The following is a 24,726-nucleotide window of genomic DNA, read 5'->3' on the forward strand; positions in this document are numbered from 1 at the left end:
AGTAAGAAGAAGTAATTAGAAAGAGGAAAAGGTACTGGATCAACCTTGGGAATGTTTTATTTTATGACCTGGTCATGTAGCACAGACCACTTGAGTCATAACAGGAAAACTAGGAGAGAATGGAGACTTGCCATGCAGGAATGAGCAGCACAGAGGGGCCTGTGCCTTGTCACCTATGGAGAAGCTGTTGATGAAAAAATGACATTTACCTTTCAGGCTAACTAACACGTGGCTATCAGAACCCGGTACCATGTTAGATGGTCTGTTCAGGTCCACAGTATGGGACTTCACTGTAAATAAATAATAAATAGATATCTACATCCAGACTTTAAAAAAATAAACAGCATACTATGTAATTTTAGAAAAAATATACTTATCTTTCTTAAATCGATTTAATTTTCAGTCTTTAGCAATATTTTATACTTGAAACAAAACTTGTTTTTAACACCTTTTAAGACCCATTAGTGAATTAAATAGATGCCCAGTTAATATATAAAGAATGATACCTTGAAAAACAAAAGTAAAATAAGTCAACTCTAAAAATTTAGAATTTTTTTACTTTTTTTTTTCATGAGTCTTTTGCTATTTATTGGATGGAGAGATTTCTGACAAGTTCTGGTTAACCAAAGGAACGTCTGCGCATTAAGAAATATTTCACTGCGCCCATCATTCACCCCTCATTCCTACACCAAACCACATCTGTGTCTAACCCTTTTGGGTAACTTACAGCCACTGTTAATGCAAATGGTCTCTTCTTCTCTCTGTAAAACACCTTCAGCCTGCACAATTAAGGAAAGAAAAGTCAAAACATTTGCAAGCGCTCATGGCTGAAATTAAGCTGCAGGAAACCCGTGAGCGCCATACGAGCACTAGGCCAGCAGGTGGCACAAATAAGTGATTTTGAAGGGAGATTTCTCTCTAGGTAAAACTCAGCCTTCAAATCAGAATTTCAGTTTCCCAGTAGAAATACTAATAAACTTTCCTGAATGTTTTGTGCTACTATTGAAACATTTCCCTGGATGAAATTCCTTTAACCAAATCGAACCCCCCAAAATTAAACTTCAAAGTTTATTCTCAGCTTTGTGACCCATCGAGTCACGTTCACAGAGGGACTCGTGTTTGTAAACCCCTCATGTATGAAATCCATGAAATTCTGAGTATGTCTTTGGTGTAAGACTTAAACTTTTTTCCTTCTGATTGCTCACATTTGTCTTCCTACACTTCCAGTTTTAATAAAGCTAATTTTACAGTTACTTTTCATGTTTTGGTGTAGCATTGAACTCTGAGGCTGTGTTTATACCTACAAAAGTTATGGCCTTTAACAACAGCAGGTTCCCAGCATCCCATGCCTTATATCCTTACCTACATGGCTATCCCCTGATATCAGGGGTGTAAGGATTCATATTTTGCACTTTTTGTGTGGATGGAAAAAAGCCCTCAATGGATGGCTTGGATACTGTAATGAGTCTGTGTTGGTGCTTGAAACATCATTTTTTTCTTAAAGGCTCCTCCTTTTTATAATTTTGAAAGAGAGCTAAGGTATTAAATAATCAATGCAACATCTTTGTTTGCCTGTGAATGTTGTATCTGAGGACAAGCACACATTTGTGAAGTGCCTGCCCTCAATTAGTTATACCTACCACAACTTTGAGATTCTTCCTAATGCTATCACTGTGCCCAGAATCCTGGTCGAAAGCAATAATGGTAATTGGAATTTCTCCCACAATCAGAGGGACAACTGAGAAGAAGGCTGGTGTTGCTGAGTTCCCCTTAGCCAGCAGTGGCAGCTGCACAGCCTTCTCCGTCGTCTCTGCGGTGCACAGCCCCTTCACTGCGTCCATCTTCACTACCACCTGCGGGGACAAGGCAACGCCCAAGATCAGTCTTAGTGCATCACTGCACAGGGAAAATACCTCTGGAGGTCCCTTCCAATGTAAATTGTTCTGTGACCCTATGGTCTGTTAACATTCACCTACAGTGATTAGCGCTCTGAAGTTAAATCAACTATTGTTTCTTCTTTACACTGAATTTGCAACAGAGTTTTGGCCTACACCCAAACCACAGTGAAGTAAGGATAGTGCATTTTCATACATCCCAGCTCTACACAATTCAGTGCAGTTCAGAAGATGCTGGTCAAACAGCTGGCTGGGAGATGGGAAGAAGTGAAAAAAGGAGTATCAGCCTTAGGACAATGGAGGCCTTGAGCCCAGTGACAGCTGTGACCATATGCAGGACTGCATAGGAGTCACACGAAGACAAAAAGTGGCTTCACGTTGCAGGCACAATGAGTTTTGTGGCTAACATATTGGATGGTGTGCTCATAATATACCTCTGTGCTTGTGAAGTGTCAGCAAGTATCAGTGTCAGGAGCTGGGTGCTGCCCAGACAAGCAGGCATCAAGAAAGGAACTGACTGCTTCAATGGAGGGGAAGAAGACGTACCAAAAGACAAAGGATATGGCTATATAGCATGATCTGCTTTATGCAAGTAAGTTTGATTAGCAAGTAGAATTGGATCCTGGCCTTGGGATAGCTTTCAAGATGGGAGCATTATGTCTGGGCTGTAGGAGGGCACTGAAGGGTCATTCACATCAAATTTTACAAAACTATAGAACTAGCTAGCTAGGCATGCACGGCACAGCAGCTGTTGATAACGCTACCTGGAGATCATTGGGCAGGTAGTTGTAAACCACTGCTTTTATTTCCAGTTGCTCGTTTCGTCTGACTGAGTACGGTAATCTCAGGGACACAAAAAAGTCTTTGAAAACTGCAAAGGTGTGGGGGTCAGCTACACAGAACCCTGGGGTGAGAAAAAGAAAAAAACAACTAGAATTGGGAATTCCGTACTTAACATCAGCTGATAGGAAGTTCAATGTCTAATCAAAACTCAGCACCTGGGCTCCCCTGAAGTAATGAGCAGGAGAGGAAAACAGGCATACTCAGAGCTAATTTAAACTCATCTGCTCTAGAGACCTGTCTCTTGTTTGCCCCCTGAAGTCACTGCCATGGTTTTTTGGCAGGAGTGTTTGCATGTTTCATGAGTGAAATGTGGCCCAGTTTTCCTTTTTTTTTTTTTGTTTCATGTTTAAAACACAATGACCTTTCCTTGCTTTCTGAAAATAAACTCCGTGCCCATCCCTGCACCCCTGAATGAGCCTCCCCTTCCAAAGGGGAGTGGGCAGTACAAGATAGACTCTTTGTCCATCCTGCATGATCCTCATCATCTAGAAGCTCCCAGAGAGCAGCACCTGAGAACCTGGGCTCTCTGGTGTCCAGACCTTGCTGGTCTTTTGCTGGTTTCCTGGTGCTCTTCTCTGCCTTAGAGGCCACAGACTTTCATGCTTTGAGATGGCCAGAATTTGGTCCCAGAATTATTCAAAGAAAAGTGACGTTACTACTGCTACCTTTCTTGTGGCTTCCTGGCCATGTGAAAGCTAAAATGGGGTGTTTTATAGAGTGGAAAGAATAAGAGACAGTTTTGATTGTACAATCCATCGTCTTCAAGACCCTCCTTCATGTTGCTTTTATAAATATAAATCTATACCTTAACTTATAGTTGGGCTTTAACATGGCATAAAAGAGAGAAGTAAATATCATGGACAAATCACTTTGTGTTTTTCCAGTACAGACTTTTTTATACTATCAACATAACTTATCTCTCTTTTAAAGGATACACCTTCTCTCTTTATCCATACAAAGAAACAAACAAACAAAAAATACCCAATACTTATACCTTTTTCAGGAGATATACTTATTGCCTGAACTTCCCAGGTGGTTATAGAGTCAGGAGCAAAGTTTTTTACACTAAAAAACACAAAATAAGACTTATTAGAAGGCATATATAAAACGTAAACGTTGTCATTGGATGAAGTTTGAGTATTGTAAGGGAAAAACATATTCCCTCAGTTGTGGAGACAAAGTACTTGCAAATATTATGAAGTCCTCTGCATCAGATACTACATAAAGCTGATATTTTTATACATTTGACAGTACAAATTTAAACATATTCAGGCAACACAGTACCTGTGCTTTCCAGGGCTTTCCACTTCTTCAAAACTCCACCACCAACTCTCAGGAAAATAACTGCGCAAGGTGACAGAGGTTTCATCAAACAATTCTTCATGTTCGTTGTATTCTGCAAAACAGGAGCGAGGTTTCTTTTTGGAAGTCTTTGGTTGCTGACCTTACACTGTCTTGCAGAGAGTCAGCTTGTCAGAGCACAAAAAATGCTCTGAATGAAAAGATTTCATCTGTGTTCCATCTTGTACATTAAAGAAAATGTTGCAAAAAGAGAAGCAATGACCATAGCTTGTCACTGAACAAAAAGATAGTTCCTCTTGACAGCTTCAAAACTACATGGTACCAAACGAGAAATCAGTTCCCTGTAGTAAGGCTAGCAAAGATGCTCCCACTGTCCCACACTTGTGACAGACAGAGGATGAAAGGGAAAATCTGTGAGAAATGGTAGCAGAAATTACACTCCGAATAGGATTATTTTAGATGCAAAGTAATTTTTTCTTTTGGTAACATGAGGGGACATGTAATGTGTGGTCAGTGATAGACTTCGGGGAGAAGAAAAGAAGAAAGAGAAAAAATTATTCCTGGCTAAAGTGGACTTTTCTCAAGACATCATTTTGAAGGTGAAGGTGTTATAACAGTAGTACCACTAAAAAAAGAGTCGTAAATCTGAGACCACTTACAGCCCTGAATGCAAACAACCACCCCCTCCCCTGCTCTGCTGTCTGTGGCCTCTCTGGGGTGTGGGCAGAGCCATCAGATCCTCTGTAAGACTGTAGGGGCCAGCACTGGCTAAAGTGATTCCTGCCTTTTCTCACCCCAAGACGTTATCCCATCCCACTCCCACCTTCCCAGTGTCCAGGTGTGAAGATGCAATGCTGCATGGCTGCTGCATACTGTACCGGGGCTCTCTGACATGCTGATGTGAAAACTTCTTCCCCAGCCCCACAGCACTAAAATGCCCCTTGACCCTCCCCTGCCACCACAAGAAGGGTAAAAATGGCAGAGTTCTATGCCACTGCTCTTTACGTCGTGCCAAGCCCACTCTGTTCCTCTGCTTCGCCTGCTTCCTGAGGGCTGTGGCTTTGTCACAGCAGTCCTGGAATGCCTTCCTACATTCATGGGAGCCAGACACCTTTTCCAGCCTTTTCACACAAGAAAACCTCATGGGACTTAATTTCATTCCATCTTGGCAGCATTTTCGTAGATCAGGGTTTTGGTATGTGTTGGCTGCAATAGAATTAAAGCCCAGAATTAGTGCTGTGTAAGTAGAAATCAGTGTAAAGGTGTTTATTGTGCTCACTTCTGTCATTCCTTGCCATTAACATTAGTTTTTATTGCAACAGTCAAGCTTCAGCCTGGGACCCTGAAAAGAGTCCATCCTAAGAACAGTCCACAAACACAGGAGGAAAGCATAGGCTCTATGGCATCCTAGACATTCTGTTCTAAGCCCTCTCTTCACAGTCAGACTGAATTAAAAATGCCGCCTTGCAGGCTGGAATTCTTAATAGAAGTAGCAATATCAGTGTTCTCCTTGAATAAAGAGTGTGGTTTCAAAAGCAAGGAAGAGTCCAGCTTCAAGCCTTCATGTCTTCTGGGAAGGAAATGTCAATTTGCATATAATTTTTCTTTTTTCCAATTTATACCAAATACTACACTAACTCTTCTTTTAATTGAAGCCCAAAGTACTAAAGTTGGCATAGCTTCAAAGCAGAATGTAAAAAAAAAAGGTTTTAAAACATTTTCTAAACATACAAATAATTTTGAAAAGCCTCTTAGTCATGACTGATGACATGACATGTTATCCAGTAGAAGTGCTTCACATTTGGGATTATAAAGTGGTGAACTACTTTCCATTTACAGACATCATTTGGTTTTGTTTTTTGAGCTGTTTTGATGAATGATGTGTCAGGTCACACAGCATAGTACACACACTTGTGCTGGGTTATGTCACTTAATGCAAGAACTGGGACTAAGAATATCATGGCATCTCTCACTATGCCATCACTGCTTGCTCCCTAGATCTCAGACAGATCCCTTTGCCTAGGGATCCCTCCCCCTGTTTAGACCTTCAGGCCATCCAGATGAGCAGACATACCAATTCCTGACATTTTTTTCTGAAAATCCAAAGATCTCTTCTGCCTTCTGGTACCCTGGAGGCATTTATATCCTGGGAAGGCAGAACAGAGGCACTTGGTCATGATGATACAACAGGAACAGCCTGATCATTCACATCATTCATGAAGACCTGTCTTAGGACCCATCTCATTGACAAAAGGCCCACAATTTGAACGAGAGACCCACAAATCTTCCAGCCCTAGCCAACTGCTGCCTGCCCCAGCAGAGGTGGTCACCAAAGGACCAGCACCAACCATCTGGGATATCTGAGCTGCCAGCATCCAGTGGAAGAGCAGAAGAAAAATCCAAAGGCAAAGAAGATTTTACAACATGGTAGTAAAAATGTCTGATTATTAAGCAATCAGCCTCCCCAGATCTACTGTGGTCTTACACAAACTCCTAAAGGGCAGATTGCACTTACCTTCCCGAATGCTGGATTGAATTGTGTCTGATATAAAAGCCAGACCAACATCAGTAAAAACTTGAATGCTATTTGCACCACCACCCGCAGAACATCCGAGATCATATGAATTCATGGCATTAAATACCTGCCAAATAAAATAGCACAGATGGCTGCACATGCTCGAAAAGGGTTTATACACATATCAGAAAAATTCTTGTAGCCTTTAATTTGCAGAAGCAAGACAAACTGGTGGTGCAAGCTGCATTTAGAAGCAGATTAAAGCTGAGGGATGTTCTAGTTAGGGAGTGCTTTCAAGCAACGCTTTATTTAATTTACAAACTTGTCTGCCATAGAATGGGAATCCCCATCTTAAATATACCACTCATCTGAAATAGATCCTAAACTGCAAAATAAAAAACATTTTCAAGTTTAGCAAAGCGCTGTTTAAGCAATTAATAGCCATTAATTACATTTTGATCCTCTCATTAGTCATGGAAAATTTTGTTTGACTAGTAGATGTGGTATTTTCTTCTTACAAATATCTTACTTTTTTGGCTGTAAGCTTATTTTTCTTATTCAGAATAAAAACTGCTTTATCAACCACAGCTAAGGCAACTTTTCCTGCGTGGTCCATTTCAATCTCTAAGTTGACGTGGTCTGTTGGTTCATATATCTCTTGTTCTGTTTTCACTTTAATCTAAATAGAGAAGATTGAAACAAAAATTACATATTTGTTAATAAAAAGTGAAGATTCTTTGGGCCAGGAATACTGTCAGCTGCGACTTTCAGCAGTCAGAGGCTGGGAGAAGTTCCTGTTTTGTGGAGTTTCTGCCTGTGATCCTGTGTTTCAGAACACGTAGGTGCAGATATTTCACACTGAAGGAAATCACAGGGAACTGAAAGGTGTGTCTACCAGAATACTGGCGGCTGGCTTTCAACGACATTTAAGCACCAAAGGAAATTAAAAGTATGTGTAAGGGGTTTGTGGAACTGGGGTCTTCAATATAATTTTGTCATTTTCCAGTGGAAACAAAATTACCATGAAAGACAGCAGAAGATCTAATTAATGTACAAAACTAACCGAATTAAACCAGTGTGTAATAATATTGCCTGCTTTCTATAACACACTTGAATTTTTTAGCATGACTGAGTAAACACAGATTTGGTTCTGATGCACAGACTTCTGTGGTTTAAGAGGAAGTAGCCCAGCTGATTATGAAATTATAGGGAATTATTACTCGAAATGCCTGCGAACATAACTGAGTTTTGTCTTCGTATAAATTGGTTTGTGTGATAGAGATGGAAAATTTTTTCTTTAATTTTTTTTTTGCCTAATGTACTATGCCATTATTTTTTCAAAACAAACACTTTCAGTGGAAAAAGTAATTTTAGACAGCTGATACTTTTCAGCAGTTGTGTTTCATGCTATTGGAAAAATTTCCTGTGCCTTATTTTTTTCATTTTACCTTATGGTCCCAAAAAGTAGGAGGAAGAAGAGGAGGAGGAAGATGAAAGAAAGGCTTAGAGGGCCTCCTATTTTATCCACACTTTATTTTCTAACTTAAACTATTATTTTAAAATGCTTTTAAAATGCTAACAAATCTCAGAAAATTACTTTTAACAGAAATTGAAAAGATTAAAAAATTACTTCAAATTCATATTTTTTCCTCAATAAATGGCTTCACTTTCTTTCATATGATATAAATCACTACCAAAAGACAGTTATAAAGAGATTCTGCCCCCTCAACAATTCTATCAGCATATTTTTGATGGATTTCTAATATATAGACGCTCACAGGGGGAGATGTTTTCTGTACAAAACTGTAATTTTCATCTCTTTGAGGCACAACCCGGGAGCCTTTTGGCATGACTCCTGATGACTCCTTTTCAATAAAAACGACATGTCTTTCACTTTATAATCCCAGGCCTGCACTTGCTCTGCCAGTACCCCATGCTTTTTTTCTTTAATTTTGGAATGCAACAGCAGAAGCCACGAGCTTTGAAAGCACCTTTCCTTCGCAGACATCCATGACATCCACCCACACAGAATCGGCGACGATCTCTTGCTGGCCCTCGTTCCCAATGAAGTAGTAGGCTAAAAATCGAAAGGCAGGCACCATCTTCTCAGTGATTCTAAGGTTTATTACTTTGCTTGAGGCTGGGACCCTTCCCAAAACCTCAGCTTGTCCCCTTGTCACAACCTGCAAGGCAGAGACAAAAAGAAATCAAATGTTGTGACTATGCTCCAGAAAGGGCATTATGTTGCATAATTTTTCTTTTTTTTCCTGAGGCAATTTCTGTTCTCTTCTAATGGCACTAACAGTTTTGATTCCCAAGCTGTATACCAGTAGCCTGGAGGAGACCTGCATACTGTGGTGGTGAATCTCTGCTACACTGGTCTTGTGGCCCAGGTTTGAACACAAATCTGTCACCCTTCTCTCAACCTTACAGCTTGAGAAGGGGTACCCAGATAGTAGTCATCTAAATTTTGTCTTCTACAATGTCTGGTCATCACACCCAGGATGATAGCAGCATTATTTAACATATAATCAGTACTGAATCTTTCAGATGGTGTGAAAGGGTTGGAGCAGGAGGTTTCAGGATGAAGTATCACAGACTGGTCTTTAATTTATTTCAGCCCATCTTTCACTATTTAACTCCTTCCTTCCTACATTATGTTATCTGTATTCATGGGTTGTCAGAGGAATGAAAAACAGACCCAGTGGCAGGACTGATAGGGTTCTTCCCTGAACAAAATGCATGAAGCTTTCCTAAACACATCATGAACAGGTTTCAGGAAGAAACAAAGGCATGCTACAGCCTGGCCTGAAATCCTCACTGCTTTGTTTAGGTGACCAAAGTTTGGGAGAGATACTCACTGCTGAGCTCCAGCAGTGTCTGCTACCATCCCTCCCACACATCCTGCCTGCCCAGCACTATGCCTTCCCAGAGCCTGGCAGCGCGAACTCCAACGCTGTGAGAAATCATCCAATGAAAACAAATCCCCAAGCCTAAACTTAACTCCTAGGGATACAATTATTCCAAGGTATCAGAGTCCTATTAAAAATAAATGGGAACTGATATCTTTGCACTTATCATCCTGTGAAATTTAGGCTGCCAAGGGAAATTGGGACAGAGCGGGAGAAGGAGATTAAATATTTTTCACACACAACAGAGTCACTCCTGGAATGTACCCATGAACACCTTTGTCTCATTCAGAAGGATAAATACTGTGCACTTTACATGCCCTAAAAATATATGCAAATGTATAAAAAATAACAGAATCATAGAAATAAATTCTGGGAGGGACCTATAGAGATTTTTAACCCAGCTGCTTGCTCTGAGACATCACCAGAGTAAGATTAGGTGAGATGTGGTTCTCTCTTGTTGATTGTTGAATTTTTCTGAGGCTGGAAAATCCCACAACTCTCTGGGCAACCTCTTCCAATATTGCATTCATCACTAATGAATATTTTTCCAAAATTAATCTTCCAGGCCATAATTTTTGACCTCGGTCCCTTGTTATATTGCATGGCACCACACAGGAAATCTTGTCTCCATTATATCTTAAATCCTATTCAAGTACTTTTAGGTTGTTATCAACTCACTCTTGGGCTCTTCACCAAACTGAACAAGCCCAGTTCCCTCAGCCTGTCTTGGTGGGTTGGGTGTGGCAGAACACTGATCATCCCACTTGCCCTTTGCTGGGCCCCTCTGTTTTCCCTTGTATTAATAACTAGGTAAATGTTCCAGGTTGTATAATTTCTAAACTAAATTACTGATATGATACTATTCTGTTTACCATGTAATAGAAATAGCCAATGTTTCCACTGCCAGACTGATGAATATCATTCAAGGTGATGGGTAAGGTATCTCCAGGTGCCACAACCGTGTGCGGGATGCTGATGCTGAGGTAGTTTGGGGAAGCAGACTGGTACCTTTCAGCTCTGATACTGGCTTCAGGTGATTCCAACCTTTCTTTACCCTCTTCAGCCTTTACCTGTCAGGGAAGAAAAGGACAGAGTGAGTAAAGTGTCCACAGGAGACAGTGTATAGTGTCACCAATAATTCATAGTGTGCCAGGTTATTTGGAAAATGCTGTGAAGTGAGAGGAATCATTGCTAACACCTCATTAGCAGAACCTGGCACCAAACCCCAGGATTTTAATTATTTTATTCTCTCACCCTATTTTGCCTCTTGCTGTGTTTGCATTTGGTATTTTTCACCCTTGGCTCTTTCTAAATGAGAATCAATGCGTCAAAAATCACAAAGTGTTTTGTACTCAGACAAGTTTTTTCCCACTTTATATTGTGCACATAATTGAACCCTCTGAGTGGGCAGATGTAGCCTACTCTCTGCATTGCTCAGGACATTTTCCCTCACTTTCTTCCCATAATTTTCTGTCACTTTGCATGGTGATATTCCTTACAGTCCCATTTCTTTCCTTATGCCAGGTAAATGCACACCCAAAACACAAAAATTCACCACTATGACCATTGCATGTACTCCCAAGGCTCTGATGTACCAGAGTGTCCTTCACTTGAAGCATCCCTCAGGCCCCTGGTCTCTCTAACATATCTTACACAATCTGGACAAAGCTCTGCAGGTGGTATAAGAAATCATGTTCCACACTTGGTGCTAATTTGATGAAAAGTGATCATCTTCACAGTCATTTATAATTGTTTTACGAGCAATTCTCAGTGGGATAATTTAAAACATGGATGTTTGCATTTTCTTTACCTTTATTTCAAGCTTTTGAGCATCTTTGGGGATATCAAATGTAATGGAGGCCAAACCCTCTCTATTACAGAAGGCAGTCTTCTTCATTGGGGGTGTTCCAGGCAAGGTAACAGTGGCAGTGATAAATAGGAAGGCAGCAGGAGTGCCATCAACCAATGTGGCAGATGCCTATTAGAAAGAAAAAAGTTCTGTTATTTAAAGGAAATCCTATTTTTAAAAAATGTCCACAAAAAAGAAGCAATGATAATTTATAATTTTTATAAATTGAGAAGAAATATAAAACTGTACACACCAGCATTCAAAAATTTGAGCTTTGAGAAAAGGGGATAGCAACTGACTAAGTCTGGACTTCAGTGAAGGTAAAAATCTGTGAGTACAGATTACAAGATGCCCCAGACTTTCAGTAAACCTCTGTTTGGTGTAAGCAGATCCCAGAGATATTTGTCATTAACTATAATAAGGTGAATTTATGACTTTAACTCTTCTTAGAAAACTAGAAAAACTTCAAGGTGTGAAGTTTCAAGCCACAAAAACTCAAATGCATTTTTTTAAAAGACAATACCCTGTTTTAGATTCCAGAATTTTAATTTGATGTGGGATTAATTTATTACAATATTCTTCTTTCAATCTTTTGATGTGGAAGTGAGGAAGAGATTGTTGTGTTTTATAAAACCTTGCAGGGCAACAGTGCACATCGGCTTCTAGAGCAGGAAACCAGCATTCTCTGGCTGTTCAGGCTCTGAGTATACAGAAATGAGACAAACCAGACACACAAACAGTAGCTCTGTGTTGGACCTGTTCTTGAAGGTCTCTGTCCCAGAGAGCTGCCACTGGACCAGAGAAGGAAAGAGGGCAGATATGAATGCATTGCTATGGAGGCAGACACATACAGCCAGAACACTACATACCACAACAGAGAAGGGGGCTCCAGGCACAAAATACTTTTTGGTGTTAGACAGATCAACAGCATAAGGGGATCTCACAAACTTCACACTGCTGAGTTCATCTTCTCTCATCTCACCACCTGTTAATATCAAACAGTGTGTGTTGCTATGGGGGCACTAACTATGGACTTGTACACCTTAGATATCTAATTTTATGAAAGATTTTGTTTACATTTTTGGCTACTGGTGAAAGTTAATGTTACCTAATGTCATCTTCTGCAACTTGGAGCTTGAGCATCTGCTTTCCATCTAAGATTCTTCTAGTTAAAATAATAATTTCTCTAGTTAATATCTAGTCACACCACTACACATAACTACATCTAAAGAAACTTGTTACATGGCTTGCTTTAAATTAAATGCACTTAGAAATATATTTTAACATCCTGATTTTCCACTTTAACACTCCAAGGTTGAGAGGTAGGCCCACCCCCTTTGCCCTGTCATGCATATAATTAGTACCAAGCCCAGCAAGTGCACCATTGGGAAGGCAGCCTGCCTGAGCACTTCTGGAGCAGCACTGGAAGATCACACAGGATCACATAAGGCATTTAAAGCAGTACTGGACATTTGGGTTCAGAAAAGTGTAACCCACTCGAGGTGAAGTTTTTGTACTGAAGGAGGTCAGATGAGAGAGACTGTCATGCCCTACAGCATGAGCAAGCTTTGCAGCAAAGATGGATCCAGTGAGACCAGATTCCCCACATAACAGATTACATCAGAGAAAGATCAGTGTGAATCTTACAGACCGTATCAGCTAAGCCATACTGGACTCACTTGCAGTTTCTACGGTGGTAACAGCAGCATATAAATGAAACCCTTCTAGTGTGGAAATACTTTTTCTCAATTTCTCTTCCAAAAGAGGTGTATTTAAAGAAACTCTTCCTTTTCCATTTTGGATCTAAAACAAAAGTAGTGGGAAAAAAAAAAAGGAAAGAGACAGCGCTTACTGGTTTGTTGCCATTAGAAATAAAGTGTTGTTTATGTCATGACTACAGTATGATGGACTTCCAAGTTTCCAGAATTTCTGACAATAACCTGAAAGCTTTGGTAGAAGAAATCAGAGTTGTTCTACTGAATACTTACTGATAGCTGTTGCTCCAGGCCTGGAATAAATATTTTGTTCTCATTTTCATCGATTATGCCAAATCGCACATATGCAGCACCTTGAATCTCTTTCCCATAAGAGTGTCTTTGGAAGGAAGGAAAGTGAGGAGAGGAATCATTATCTTAAGAAAAAGCAAACATAACTCAGACTAATCATTTTGTGCTGAAAAAATATCCCATTTGTAACTAGCAGTTTGAAAACAAAAATTAGTCCCACTCACCTGTAATGCAAACATGAAAACTTTTACTGATCTGTGTAGCAAGTGGTGATATCAAATGCAAAGATATATACAGAGTAAATCACATTGGCAGAATCACATGGGGAGATGTCATCTGATAAAATTTGCACTAGAGTAATTTTTTTTTTTAACAAATGAATGAGAACTTGAGTTGCACAGGGAGGTCTTACACAACTCATCCCGTTCAGAGGGAGCAAGGGAGGTGTCCACTTTATTTAGCTTGCATGAACAGCTAATTCCTTTGTATGAGACACCTCATGAGCAGAGCATAAAAAATAAGGGATGGGAAAATAATTTCAGGGACTGATATGAAATATTTGGTACATCTAAAGACCTGCTGATATTCTAACACCTGCATGGGGTAGAGTGGACACCCTCTGCCCTACGCACTCCTACAGATTTAGGCAGTATAGCATAGAGTCTTCTTGTGAGTGAAATATTTTCCAGAGCAGCATATGGCCAGAACACCCCTGAACATTCCATACAGGTCATGGGGAGAGAGGATAGGGCACGTTGTTGCACCTGGTTCCTTACTCAAGGAAGCCCTGGCAGTCATCCTCCAGCAGCACAGTGTGCAATGTGATACATGGGACCTGTCACGGCCACGCTCTTTTCTTTTGCTTGTGGAAATCCTGCTCCACTGCAGTCCTGTAATGGCTTTTTTTTCTGTAAACAAAGCCTCTTTCAAATTGGCCTGGTCAGCAGCACTGATCTATACCAATAAAGCCAACGGAGAGGCGGCTCTTATGAAAACTGCATTAAATGCCAGAGCTAATAAATGGGGAACAATTGTCAATACACCAAGTAACTTCATTACATGCATGGCCAGTTCAGAGAAATAAGTTCATTTATCAGGAATTCCATATACTGATTTTGATGAAAGTCACACAGGCCCATGTAGCATTATTTTCCAATAGAGGAAGGAATGGTATCCATTTATAGAACCTCAATTTTTCTTCTTAAATAATGATGATGTTAATGAGGAATCAAATACATATGAAATTCATGCCCTCGAAATAGAGTGCTGCAATAGCACAGAGAAAACTTTAGAAAGGATTAAAATACAAAAGCCAGTGATTTGAAATCACTTCATATCACAATATCAAGTGATCATGACTAAAGCTAGTAATTATTCAATAGAACCAAATAAAGAATTGAAGGTGATCAAGAGGAGATTAGAAGAGTTGAGCTTGTTCAGCCAAGCAAAAGGAGGTGGATACCGGTTCTGTCTGCTCTCTCAGGTGTGCTGGGGAACAGAAGGACCAACACAATCAAGGACAGCAGGCAGAAGTCCAACAGTCCTCACTCCTCCGAAACAGAATAGATTTCTCCCAATTATGAAAGAAGGCCAGCTGTTTCCACCTGCCTGTTCTCATTTCATAACATTTATTCCTCTTTAGAAAGAGAAAAAAACCCAAAGGTATCAAGTTCTGACTTAGTCATTCTCCTAACAGGCAGTTTCTTAGCATTTCCACTCCTCTGAAACTTGAAAATTCAACAGCCAAAAAATTATTTATATTAAAAATATTTTGATGGGTTACATTTTCATTGTCTGCCTTCCTAAGTTACTCTGTGTTTGATGCCATTCTAACTTGGTATGGGACCACGTGTAATTAATTTTCCATTGAGCCCAGGTAGCACTTGGCACTAATGGCTCAAGTCAGTGGTGGAAACAGAGGGTGTATAAGATTAGTCAGATCCAAGTCAAGCCAGAACTAGTTAACTATTAATGACAAGGAAAAGGAAGAAGTTACAAAACTCATATCTGCTTATCTGCCTCCTAAAACAGCATGCCTCTGAGCACACCTACTTTGCCTCGATATCAAACACAAAGCTTTCATTCCAGATGTGGTAGTATGGATGAAGTGGGATGAGTTTGACTTCAAAACTTGGAAGTTCTGCAGGAAAAGAAAGAAGACAAAAGGTCATGACATTTGAGTTTCAAACATACCTTAAACTCCTGAAATGTGGCAACTCACACTGAGATGATGCAGTTGCACCGGGGGAATGTTCTAGTTTGAATCAGCAGTGCACTTCTGAAGCAAATCTCCTGATAATTTTCCCTTATTCTGCATTGCTTCACATACTGGAGCAATCTTCAAGCACACAAAATTTATTTATTTACAGTGAAAATAAGCCAGAAGATAAACTCTAACTGCTCATAAAGTGCCCTGGACTAGGAGCAGGCTGAACTAAGCCCAGCCTGAAATGGGTTGAGTGTGGATACGAGCTCCTCAGCATCAGCTGTGTCACACTGAATTTGCTCCTGTAAAGCCAAACTATTTGCTCCTGAAGATATATCAGGGTGATTTGCCCCTGCTTGCAGGTGTTTGGAGAGGAGGCAGTAATCTCCACTATTCTGCTGCCTCCACTGGCTAAACTGTTAAACTGAGATTTTGATACAATCTCAACATTTTCTTTTGTCTTTAGGGAAAAAAAAAGGTATGAAACAACAAACCGATGTTAATTTTACAAGAAGCAACAATTTCAGTGTAAATAAATCAAGCCACTTCTTATGCCAAATTGTTAAATTTTTACATTTTTACTTTATCCACAGGGCCCTTATTTTACTTAAAGAAACATTCTTTGAGTATAGGAATAACTCTAATAAGCTGAATTCTCTAATAGACTGAATTCTACTGAGAGAAAATGAGCAGCTTTTTTTTTGTCATCCCAGTCTTCACTGCAAACTTTAGCCAGAATTGCAATGGCTTCAAAATGGAGCTCATCTCATTTATTTGTTTTTCTACAGTAGGAAAGCTCTTCCAATGTTTTGTGACAAAATGTTAAAAAAGTGCTTAAAAAAGTTACTAAATCTGTATAAAAACAAAGGTGTTTCTTTTTTTAAATATACATGGAAGCCACAAAAACCCAGAGTTTTTCTTCTGTGCATCAGAGATAACGATGATGTGCTGAAACACCATGAAAGTTGTCCTTAGTGCCTAACTACAGCCAGATTTAATCACTTCAGTATATCTTTTAACACATAGCATTTGTATTTATAATACAAATTTAATAATATCTTACCGTATCTTTTAACTTCAAATTCAGCGGAAACATTAGACATTTCATGTTGATGAAACCAGGCTTTGATTTTCCAAGTTCCAGGCCTAAAGTCCAGATTCAGCAGAAAATAGTTAATCACAATTCCTCAGATATTTTATGATGCCAATGTATAAATTATCACTAAATTATAATATTTTCCTTGCTTTGATGTCATCCCAAACTAATTAATTAATGGATTTCTCTTTGCTGGGAGGAGCCAGCAACATATTTCCAAATGTCCTAGGAAACACTCTATGAGGAAGTGCAAGATAACATATTTGCAAACCACTACCTTTGAAAAGTCCTCAGAACTAGAGAGCTCATGAAATATTTCCTATGCCTTATCTTCACTGAGATATCAAAATCAACCTAGCATGCCAGAAGACATGGAATATTAAGTAAAAGCTTGACTGTTTGAAATCAGAGATAATTAATGACACTTTGCAAACTAGCCCTTTCTTGAAGGCAGCCATATGTTTGAGCAAATATTTAAGAAGTTTGTTAAATTGTTCTTTACCAGGATACATGTTGCTAATTGCAGCATATTAACAGTAAATTCTGGACTCATCTCTCCAAGATGATGTGCTTAAAGGTAAAAAGATATTAGTCATAGGCTCAGTATCTGCCCCATGGTGAAAGAAAGACAATTTTGAAAGGTAATTCAAGAAACTCAGCAGTTAAAAATCTTAATCTACAGGTTTTAATGCAGAAGGCACAACAGTTACATACTCAGCAATGTCAGGTATATCAAAGTGATCACCAACCACTGTGTTTATTTTCCGGTCCAACTTTTTGACAACCATTCCTTTGGAATTCTGTTAAGACAGAGAAAGCAAACATCAAGATAATGCACCAGGTGTCAAACATTTACATCCAAAAGCTCAAGTTTATATACTAGTCCTATGGAAGAGAAAATGCTTTGCTTACTTTCCTACTTTAATATTCCCACATCACGTTTTCCTCCACGTTCCTGATATGGGCCAAAAATAACTACAGATATCTCACTATGTACAAATACAGATTTCTGGAGAGGAGTCATAGCTTTAGTTCTGCTCTTGGATGTTTTGTGCAAGTTTTCCGTGGCTCCTGTGCTGAAGAAGCACTCATCAGCAGTGTTTCTGCATACTTACCAGCACAGCAACTGTAAGTGTGTCATGTGTCGGCCTCATAGCATTGTCCAGAATGAAGATCCTGTATCTGACTGTTTAACAGAAGAAAAAACATGTTCACGTATATTTTCCTGTCCTTTTTAGATACTAATCATTGCAATCTGTAAATTGAGTTACTGAATTTAAGATAAAACATTTTCTTTTAGTGAAAATAAGTCTGAGGAATTAAAAAAATAATTGCATTCTTCCTCAGGCTTTGAATGTTACATGACTTTTTGAAGCAAATTCTGAAAATTACTCAGGGAAATTAACTCACTTTTGTATTCTTTCTGCATTTGAGGCCTAAAACCAAACTCAAAACCTCTTTTTACTTTCCTCTTTTGCTAATTAATTAAATTAATGAGTAACAAAGCAGTAGTGGTCTTAAAGAGCAAAGGTTACGTATTGCTAGTGTTGCAAGCAGAAGCAATAGGGTTCGTTTTTTGGCAGATTTCTCATGAATTTTTTTTCCAAAGGTAAGTTGTCATTAACCTTTTTGAACAAAAAGGAGCAGATTTTGTCTGTCTCCTTTTAAAATGACTCTGGCTCTGGAGGCATTTCCGCAGGAGTTGCTGCAATGTGCAGAGCAAACCCTGCAGAAGCTCTGGCTGCAGAAATAACTGGGTCATTATTACTTTTTCTAATCCTGCCCTTGTAACATCCATATTCAACACCTGAAGAGCAGCATTTGTATTTTAACCTTGGGAACTTGGTGTGTATATGGGTTTATCTGTCTGGATAAAAATGTAGCCTTTCTTGGAGGACAGGAGGATGCGAGTGCTCTTGACAGTCGTATAAAGCTCCTTGCTCTCAGTGACCAGCAGAACATGGGGCACATTACTCTTCTTGAACAGGTTCTGTTGCAGAGCCCCTGGCTTGACCTGAGAACAAAAGGGAAACCCCACAGAATCAGAGATGAGCCTGGTAACTTTGGGACCACATAGCTGAGGCCTCACAACAGCTGAAACAAATAATCTCATTAGCACCGTTCAACAGAAAATTCTCAATTATATCTTCCTTATTGGGTGTTATATCTTTCTTGCTAGGTGAATATTTCTTTTAAAGTAGAAATACTATCTAATCCTCCATTTTCCACCACAGAAATACACTTTCTTCTGTCCAATGTCAATAATTCAAGGCGGGAGACTTCAGTCTACATGCCTGTTGATTTCCATTTACCATGTATCCTGCAATCCCTATTTATGCTAAAATCCTGGTTATGAGATTGCTGCTTTACTTCATGCAGTCTATATGCTTCTAAACATATATATAATATGATGCTTCTAAACATCACCCTCAACAGGAACCCGATTTGAAAGCTCAGCTGTTAGCTTTGGGAGTGACCAACCAGAGCTAAACTGAATCTTGCTGTGTGCTTTTTTCCAACCAAATAGCCCAAACTAGTGCTACTGGACTAAATCCTGCCAGACTTCAAAGAATTGTACCAGGAGCTAATGATGCAACACAGGATGTAAAGAATCAATCAGCTTAAGAATATGCAGAAAAAACTCAGGCTTTGGTCTGAGAGACTGCACATATTTAAAGGTTTATCCTGTACTGTAAAATGGCCAGTAGTAAGCCAAAGGCATGAATGCAGTCGTAGTTTAAATGAGGCAGAAAACCCAACAGTGATAAAACAAGAAAATGTGTTTAAATTAAATTTCCTTTATCACCATGTGACAAAATCTTGGTCTTGTTATATGGGCACAAAAGAATATTCACAATTACCACTGAAATTACATTAGGCATTGTTTTATTAGCTGGTTGGGTGAATAGGGTGCTGCTGTCACTGGAATTGGTTTTGTCATGTGTCTCTCGAGATCAGTGTTGTCTCGGTTCCAGCCTATTCCAAGTTGAGATTATGTGCTTTTTATCACCAAACGAAAAAATTTTAATCACTATGATGACAGACTCACCATTATTTTTTTCATCTCTTGGTAGCCATTATTTTGATTAAGGTTAAAGTAGATCCTCTCTGATACGAGCTGATTTTTCGTCTCATCTTTGAAGTATGCAGTAACTTGCACGGGGCTCTGTGCCCCGTGGACTTGAACTGTTATCGTCTCATGTGTGCCCAAATGCACCACATTTGGGGCAGTAATAAGAAATCTAAAACAACAGAGAAATAGATTGTCCAGTATGTTCAATGAATGTCCAAGCAATATGAATTTTAAAGGTAAAACAGACTCTCACAGAATAGCTGAGTTTGGGACTTGTGGAGATCGCCCTTGTTAGCAAGAGTAGAGGTTAAAAGAAAATAATTTTCTCTGATCTCCAGATTCTGAACTGTCCCATTTAAGTTCTACAAAGCATCAGTCCCTATACACAGGAGAGAAAAAACCCTGTAATATGTTCCAGAGACTACCAATGCAATACTTAGAGAAAACTCTATAAACTCAGTTTTGTGAAACAAAACAAACGACATTGGAAGACAATGAATACATATTCATAAATATGGTATTAATGCTACAAAGTTATGTATCTTCATGTAGTAGCACCCACATTATGCCAGTTTATGCTTTAGTACGTCAGGAGATCTCAATTCTCTATGTAACCATATGTATGGGGCTACAAGGAGCTGATCTTCATTGCAATATCACTGTGCAATGTTGGAAATGGGAGACCACAGAAGGTAAGACCACAGCCCTGGGAAGGGCTGTGTTGGAGGCTAAACTGGTTGGGATTTTCTTTTTTTTCCTCTTTATTACTTTCCTTCATTCAACTCTACACTGGTGCTTCTTAGTAATTGATTTCATGACCTTTAAAATGTAGATCATTATCCTTGCTCTCATTTTTTTCCAAGTATATTTTACACACAAGAATCAGAGAACTGTGTGAAGAGCCAAGTATCACCATGTATGATGTCACATAGACAAAGAACAGTTCTGAGCTCAAGACAGGTTCTTTTGGAAAATAATTATTCCGCAGAAGACTTCTAAAATGAAAGGTAAATGATTTTGCTATTACCAAAATGGGTTGGCTGAACTCTCTTTTTTACTTTTTGAAATAAAAAAAGTTTCTTCTTTCTTAAATGCATAAAATGAAAGGTGTGGTATAGAAATCAGGGAATAAAGCTGATAGTTAATTCCATACACTCAGAGTCTGTTAGTCCTAGCAAAAGGTGATACAAGGCCTGACTTACATGTAAATCTCCACTAAAATAGAGGATAAGTACAGAAGAATACTGAAGGTCTCCCAAAAGTTAAGCGTTTGCTTTCTGCAATGTATAAATCAACTAAAGAGGTTTCTTTCCCCCAAGATTTTTCAATCCAGTGAATGTCACAAACAATAGATGAGAAAACAGTTATAACAGAGTGAACAACATGCTTTAGTAGGACATTTTTAATTATTTGTTCCTAAGAGAGTTCTCCCTTAAAACTGCCTTAAAAGGGTGGTTTTAAGCTTTTTACTTCTTACACAAATGAAGGTTACACAAATTTTCAGTGGTCCAAGAAACTGGCTTTGTTGATTCTCTGTCGAGAGAGAGAGAATATTTCTGACCTTCTCTTTCAAGGGATTTGTTAGGATTGAAGAATTTGTAATAAAATATACTTACGATGGTGCTTGTTGCGTATTTGACAGCAGCAAACAAAAGCTCACCAACAATACCAGCCTTTCCATTGGAAAACTCTACAACATCTGCAGAACAGAAGCACCAAAGAGCCACCATCAATGCAGGTGCTGGCTGTAGGAAATGGGCTGACAGCACATTGCAGCAAATAATGTTGCCTAGACTGGTTATTTATTAATAACTTGCAAAACTGTGCAAGCGATAGTGATGGACATGCTGGTGGTGCACATATTAATACCCTTGTCAAACAAGACACTGTGGCTAAAGGAGTGCCTGTAGAGTATTTCTAAATGAGGACAAATGGAGGTGACTGATACCTTCTCTATGCCTTTATTTAACCCCAAACATCTCTGCAGTCCAGCAAAGATGAGAGAAAGTTCCTTCTGGTTTAGACAGTACCAAAGGAACTGTGCTGGAAATCTACCTGCACAACTCAGTCTTAGTCTGTGGTGCTTGGAGGCATTAATCTGCTTTAACGTCATCGAAAATTAAATTGATGCTTCTCCTTGAGCTACTCAGCTCAATTTTCCTTTATGCTCAAGACACTGGGCTTTTCCAGAGGCTAATTAGTGTCAGCATAAACATGTAAGATAAATCATCAGCTGAAGGCATTCCAGACTGCATGGGACACAATGTCTTAAAACATAGGATACTGATAAACAGGGGGAAAAAGCCCATCTGAGGAATAATTCTACAGGAACCAGTTTTGATCAAAGGTAAATGAAAGAACTGAAACCCTCATCAGGTCTCATTTTTTGCAAACTTTTACTGGATTGCTGTCTCCCAAACATAATTTTGTTGACCCATGAAAATGGAAACATGCCCATCTGATTTACAGGCAGGTCAAATCCCAGAAATGATCACATGGCTAATCCCAGGCTCTTTAATACACCATGGATAAGTCTGTGTCTTTAATTATTAGCAATGGATGCCTTAAATCAGCACTCCCTTATTTGCAAGGTGAATTCATACTCACAGCAAGGGCTCATTGCCCACAGTCATGGGACCTTCCCCTCACCCCACCATTTGCTTAGGCAGGTGGTGACATCTCTTGCCTTGCTTTTCAAGGCCAGGAGGTAGGGAAAGAGAAGAAGCTGACTACAAACCGGTTCACTATTTTACACTTAGTGTGTTACAAGTGTGGTAGCTGCCTCTGAGACCAGAGGTCTGACAACAGACAGAAAGTACTCTCTGTCCACTGGTAGTCACAGAAAGGGTAGGCAGCAGTAGCTGACTTCAAACTCATGTCAGGAAAACCTACATTTTGCCTGCCCTAGGCATAGTTGTTTGTGTCTTTTGGTTGGTTGGGGTTTTTTTGTTCCCCAAGAGACAGTGAGTTTCCTTCACCTCTTCTGGTTTCCACTCTCACTTCAGCCATCAGGAAGGAGGAAAACTTGAGGAAAGGTATCTGTGGATCCTCAGGGTCCAAACCTCTGCAGTGTGAAGTCACACCAAAATCTTGCTCTGTGCCCATCTTTATCAGAGGGGAGGAGATGGGATTTCCATTGTCCAGGCTGGCTTGTTTGTCAGGGACTGAGGTCTGTTTGCACAGCTATACAAATAGCCATGTAGGCACTCACAGCTAGACATTTGCACAGATCACTTTCCAAAGGGGACCTTGGAAAAGCTATTATTTTGCTTTCACTTGATTTTAATTGGATTTGTACACTTTTCTTCCTTAACTGAAGTAATAATAAATATATGTGAATGCATAACAGCTAGCCATAGCAATATGCTGCATAACTATTTTATACTTGAAGAGGCATTCTGACTCTTATAAAGGTATTTTTTTCACTAAAATATAAACCAGTGACTTCAACTGAATAGAATTTTTTCTCACTGTCTCTTGCAAACACAAAAGAGCAAGTTTACAGAACAGTCATATAATGGGAATTAAATTTCCTTATGCTTAATTGTTCTGTCTCTGGGCTGGTATAAAATAACCATTGCATCAGTTTTCTAGTATCACAAATTCTTCACACTGTGATTTGTAGTATAATGTAGAACATTCCAGCCCAAAGCCACACTAAAATATAACAAAATGAAACAAAATAAAATAAAACAAAACAATCTTGGTTGAAGGTGTCCAGCATATGCATGCAAGAGAGAACACAGAAAATTCCCTCTAAAATAACTTATATGCCTGTTCTTTTTCTAAAAGCAAAGTCCTTTCCTATTTACTCATCAGCCACTTTTCACCTATTGATCCTTCAGCTGGCCCACAGTCCAGCTGTGGAAAGCACAGCCTGGGATTGATGTGTGAGTGAACCCCAGGCTTGGGGAGACAGAATTGCTTTATTTTGAGTATATGCTGTCTCTCCTTTCAGTTCCTTCGTTTGAACTTTGTGGGATTTCACAGTGTTTTGAGCACCAGCAGCAGTTTTTGTTCTTTGGCTTGAAGAGCTTCCCAAAGCCTTTTTCCCCTTAATCAGCCTAAATATTAACGAGACCAAACTCTTCTTTCACTTTCGTCCTGCGCTCTTTCACCTCTGCCTGGCAGAATGGTACAAAGGACAGCTTCACAAAGACCATTTCACGAATAAGCACTGCAGTGACATCCTCTTTGCCAAGTTACAGGGAGTTGTGACAAACACAAAAGGCAATATTTCACTTCTGACATTTCAGAAAATTAGGTTTTGAAATCCTTTTTTCAACAGCAGACAATGAAGTGTGGGTCTAATTTGAAAAGTTCCTCTTAACAGCAGGATAGCTGCTCTTTAGTGTCAATATAAATTGGAATTGTAAATTAAAACTATACTTTTTTTCTTACCATAATTGAGGTAATGAAATGAAAATGCTGTAGATGCTTTTGCCATAAAAAAAAAATTCTTTAAATGTTCTGCATTTAGTGCTTCTAAGTGTATCTACTGAAAAAAAAAATCATATTTTTAAAGGAGGAAAACCAATTTAAAGGAGGAAACCCAGGCATTTTCTGCTCTCGCTGAGGAGTCTGGATTTCAGTGGGATTAAGCAACCAGCCTTAGATTTTTCTCATGGGTTTCTCCCTTCTTTCTCCCTCATTCTCTAAATTCTGTGATTTTCTGAATGTCATGTTAAAAAATTAAAAAAAAAAAAAAAGGATTTGTGAAAAAACACACAAAACCAGCACTGCTTCTGTAAAATTAATATGTTGCAAGATGGAGGGATTCTTTTAGGTCAATAATTGCATAACACTACTGACATAATATTTCACCATATTGTAATCATGCACCTTGTTTTTTTGGTAAACTATGTTTTTCAGAATCTCAGTGCTTTTGGCACCTTTGAGAAGTCATTGAACTGGTCATGGCCAGGAGGAGAGGAGATACCTGAGCATGCAAGTGACCCTCTCACCCCAGGTGAAAGCACAGAGCTGTTGGAAATGAGGAATAAAACAACTTGGCCTAAATAAGATAGGA

The 24,726-nt window shown here is 39.2% G+C and overlaps 1 protein-coding gene across 2 annotated transcripts in view; it reads right to left on the bottom strand.

The window, feature by feature from the left end:
- Positions 1–24,726, bottom strand: part of LOC103613604 (complement C4) — a 52,637-nt gene that overhangs the window by 20,551 nt on the left and 7,360 nt on the right. The window contains exons 2-24 of one of the 2 annotated variants that reach the window (XM_017731285.1): positions 21,314–21,396; positions 19,674–19,866; positions 18,458–18,638; positions 17,740–17,810; positions 17,339–17,424; positions 16,592–16,674; positions 15,375–15,462; positions 13,305–13,410; positions 12,996–13,119; positions 12,186–12,301; positions 11,278–11,445; positions 10,340–10,537; positions 8,547–8,738; positions 7,085–7,234; positions 6,556–6,682; positions 6,115–6,186; positions 5,046–5,246; positions 4,023–4,134; positions 3,733–3,803; positions 2,660–2,799; positions 1,641–1,853; positions 728–779; positions 210–290 (exon numbers count right to left, since the gene is read on the bottom strand). In XM_017731285.1, the coding sequence (XP_017586774.1) occupies positions 210–290; positions 728–779; positions 1,641–1,853; positions 2,660–2,799; positions 3,733–3,803; positions 4,023–4,134; positions 5,046–5,246; positions 6,115–6,186; positions 6,556–6,682; positions 7,085–7,234; positions 8,547–8,738; positions 10,340–10,537; positions 11,278–11,445; positions 12,186–12,301; positions 12,996–13,119; positions 13,305–13,410; positions 15,375–15,462; positions 16,592–16,674; positions 17,339–17,424; positions 17,740–17,810; positions 18,458–18,638; positions 19,674–19,866; positions 21,314–21,378 (2,890 nt within the window). In that variant the 5' untranslated portion in view covers positions 21,379–21,396. Of the gene's footprint in view, positions 1–209; positions 291–727; positions 780–1,640; positions 1,854–2,659; positions 2,800–3,732; positions 3,804–4,022; positions 4,135–5,045; positions 5,247–6,114; positions 6,187–6,555; positions 6,683–7,084; positions 7,235–8,546; positions 8,739–10,339; positions 10,538–11,277; positions 11,446–12,185; positions 12,302–12,995; positions 13,120–13,304; positions 13,411–15,374; positions 15,463–16,591; positions 16,675–17,338; positions 17,425–17,739; positions 17,811–18,457; positions 18,639–19,673; positions 19,867–21,313; positions 21,458–24,726 lie in introns of those variants that run through there. The other variant, XM_008631415.2, reaches the window with a different exon arrangement.

The sequence above is a fragment of the Corvus brachyrhynchos genome, unplaced genomic scaffold (assembly GCF_000691975.1).
Source record: "Corvus brachyrhynchos isolate BGI_N302 unplaced genomic scaffold, ASM69197v1 scaffold103, whole genome shotgun sequence".
NCBI classification, from domain to species: domain Eukaryota; kingdom Metazoa; phylum Chordata; class Aves; order Passeriformes; family Corvidae; genus Corvus; species Corvus brachyrhynchos.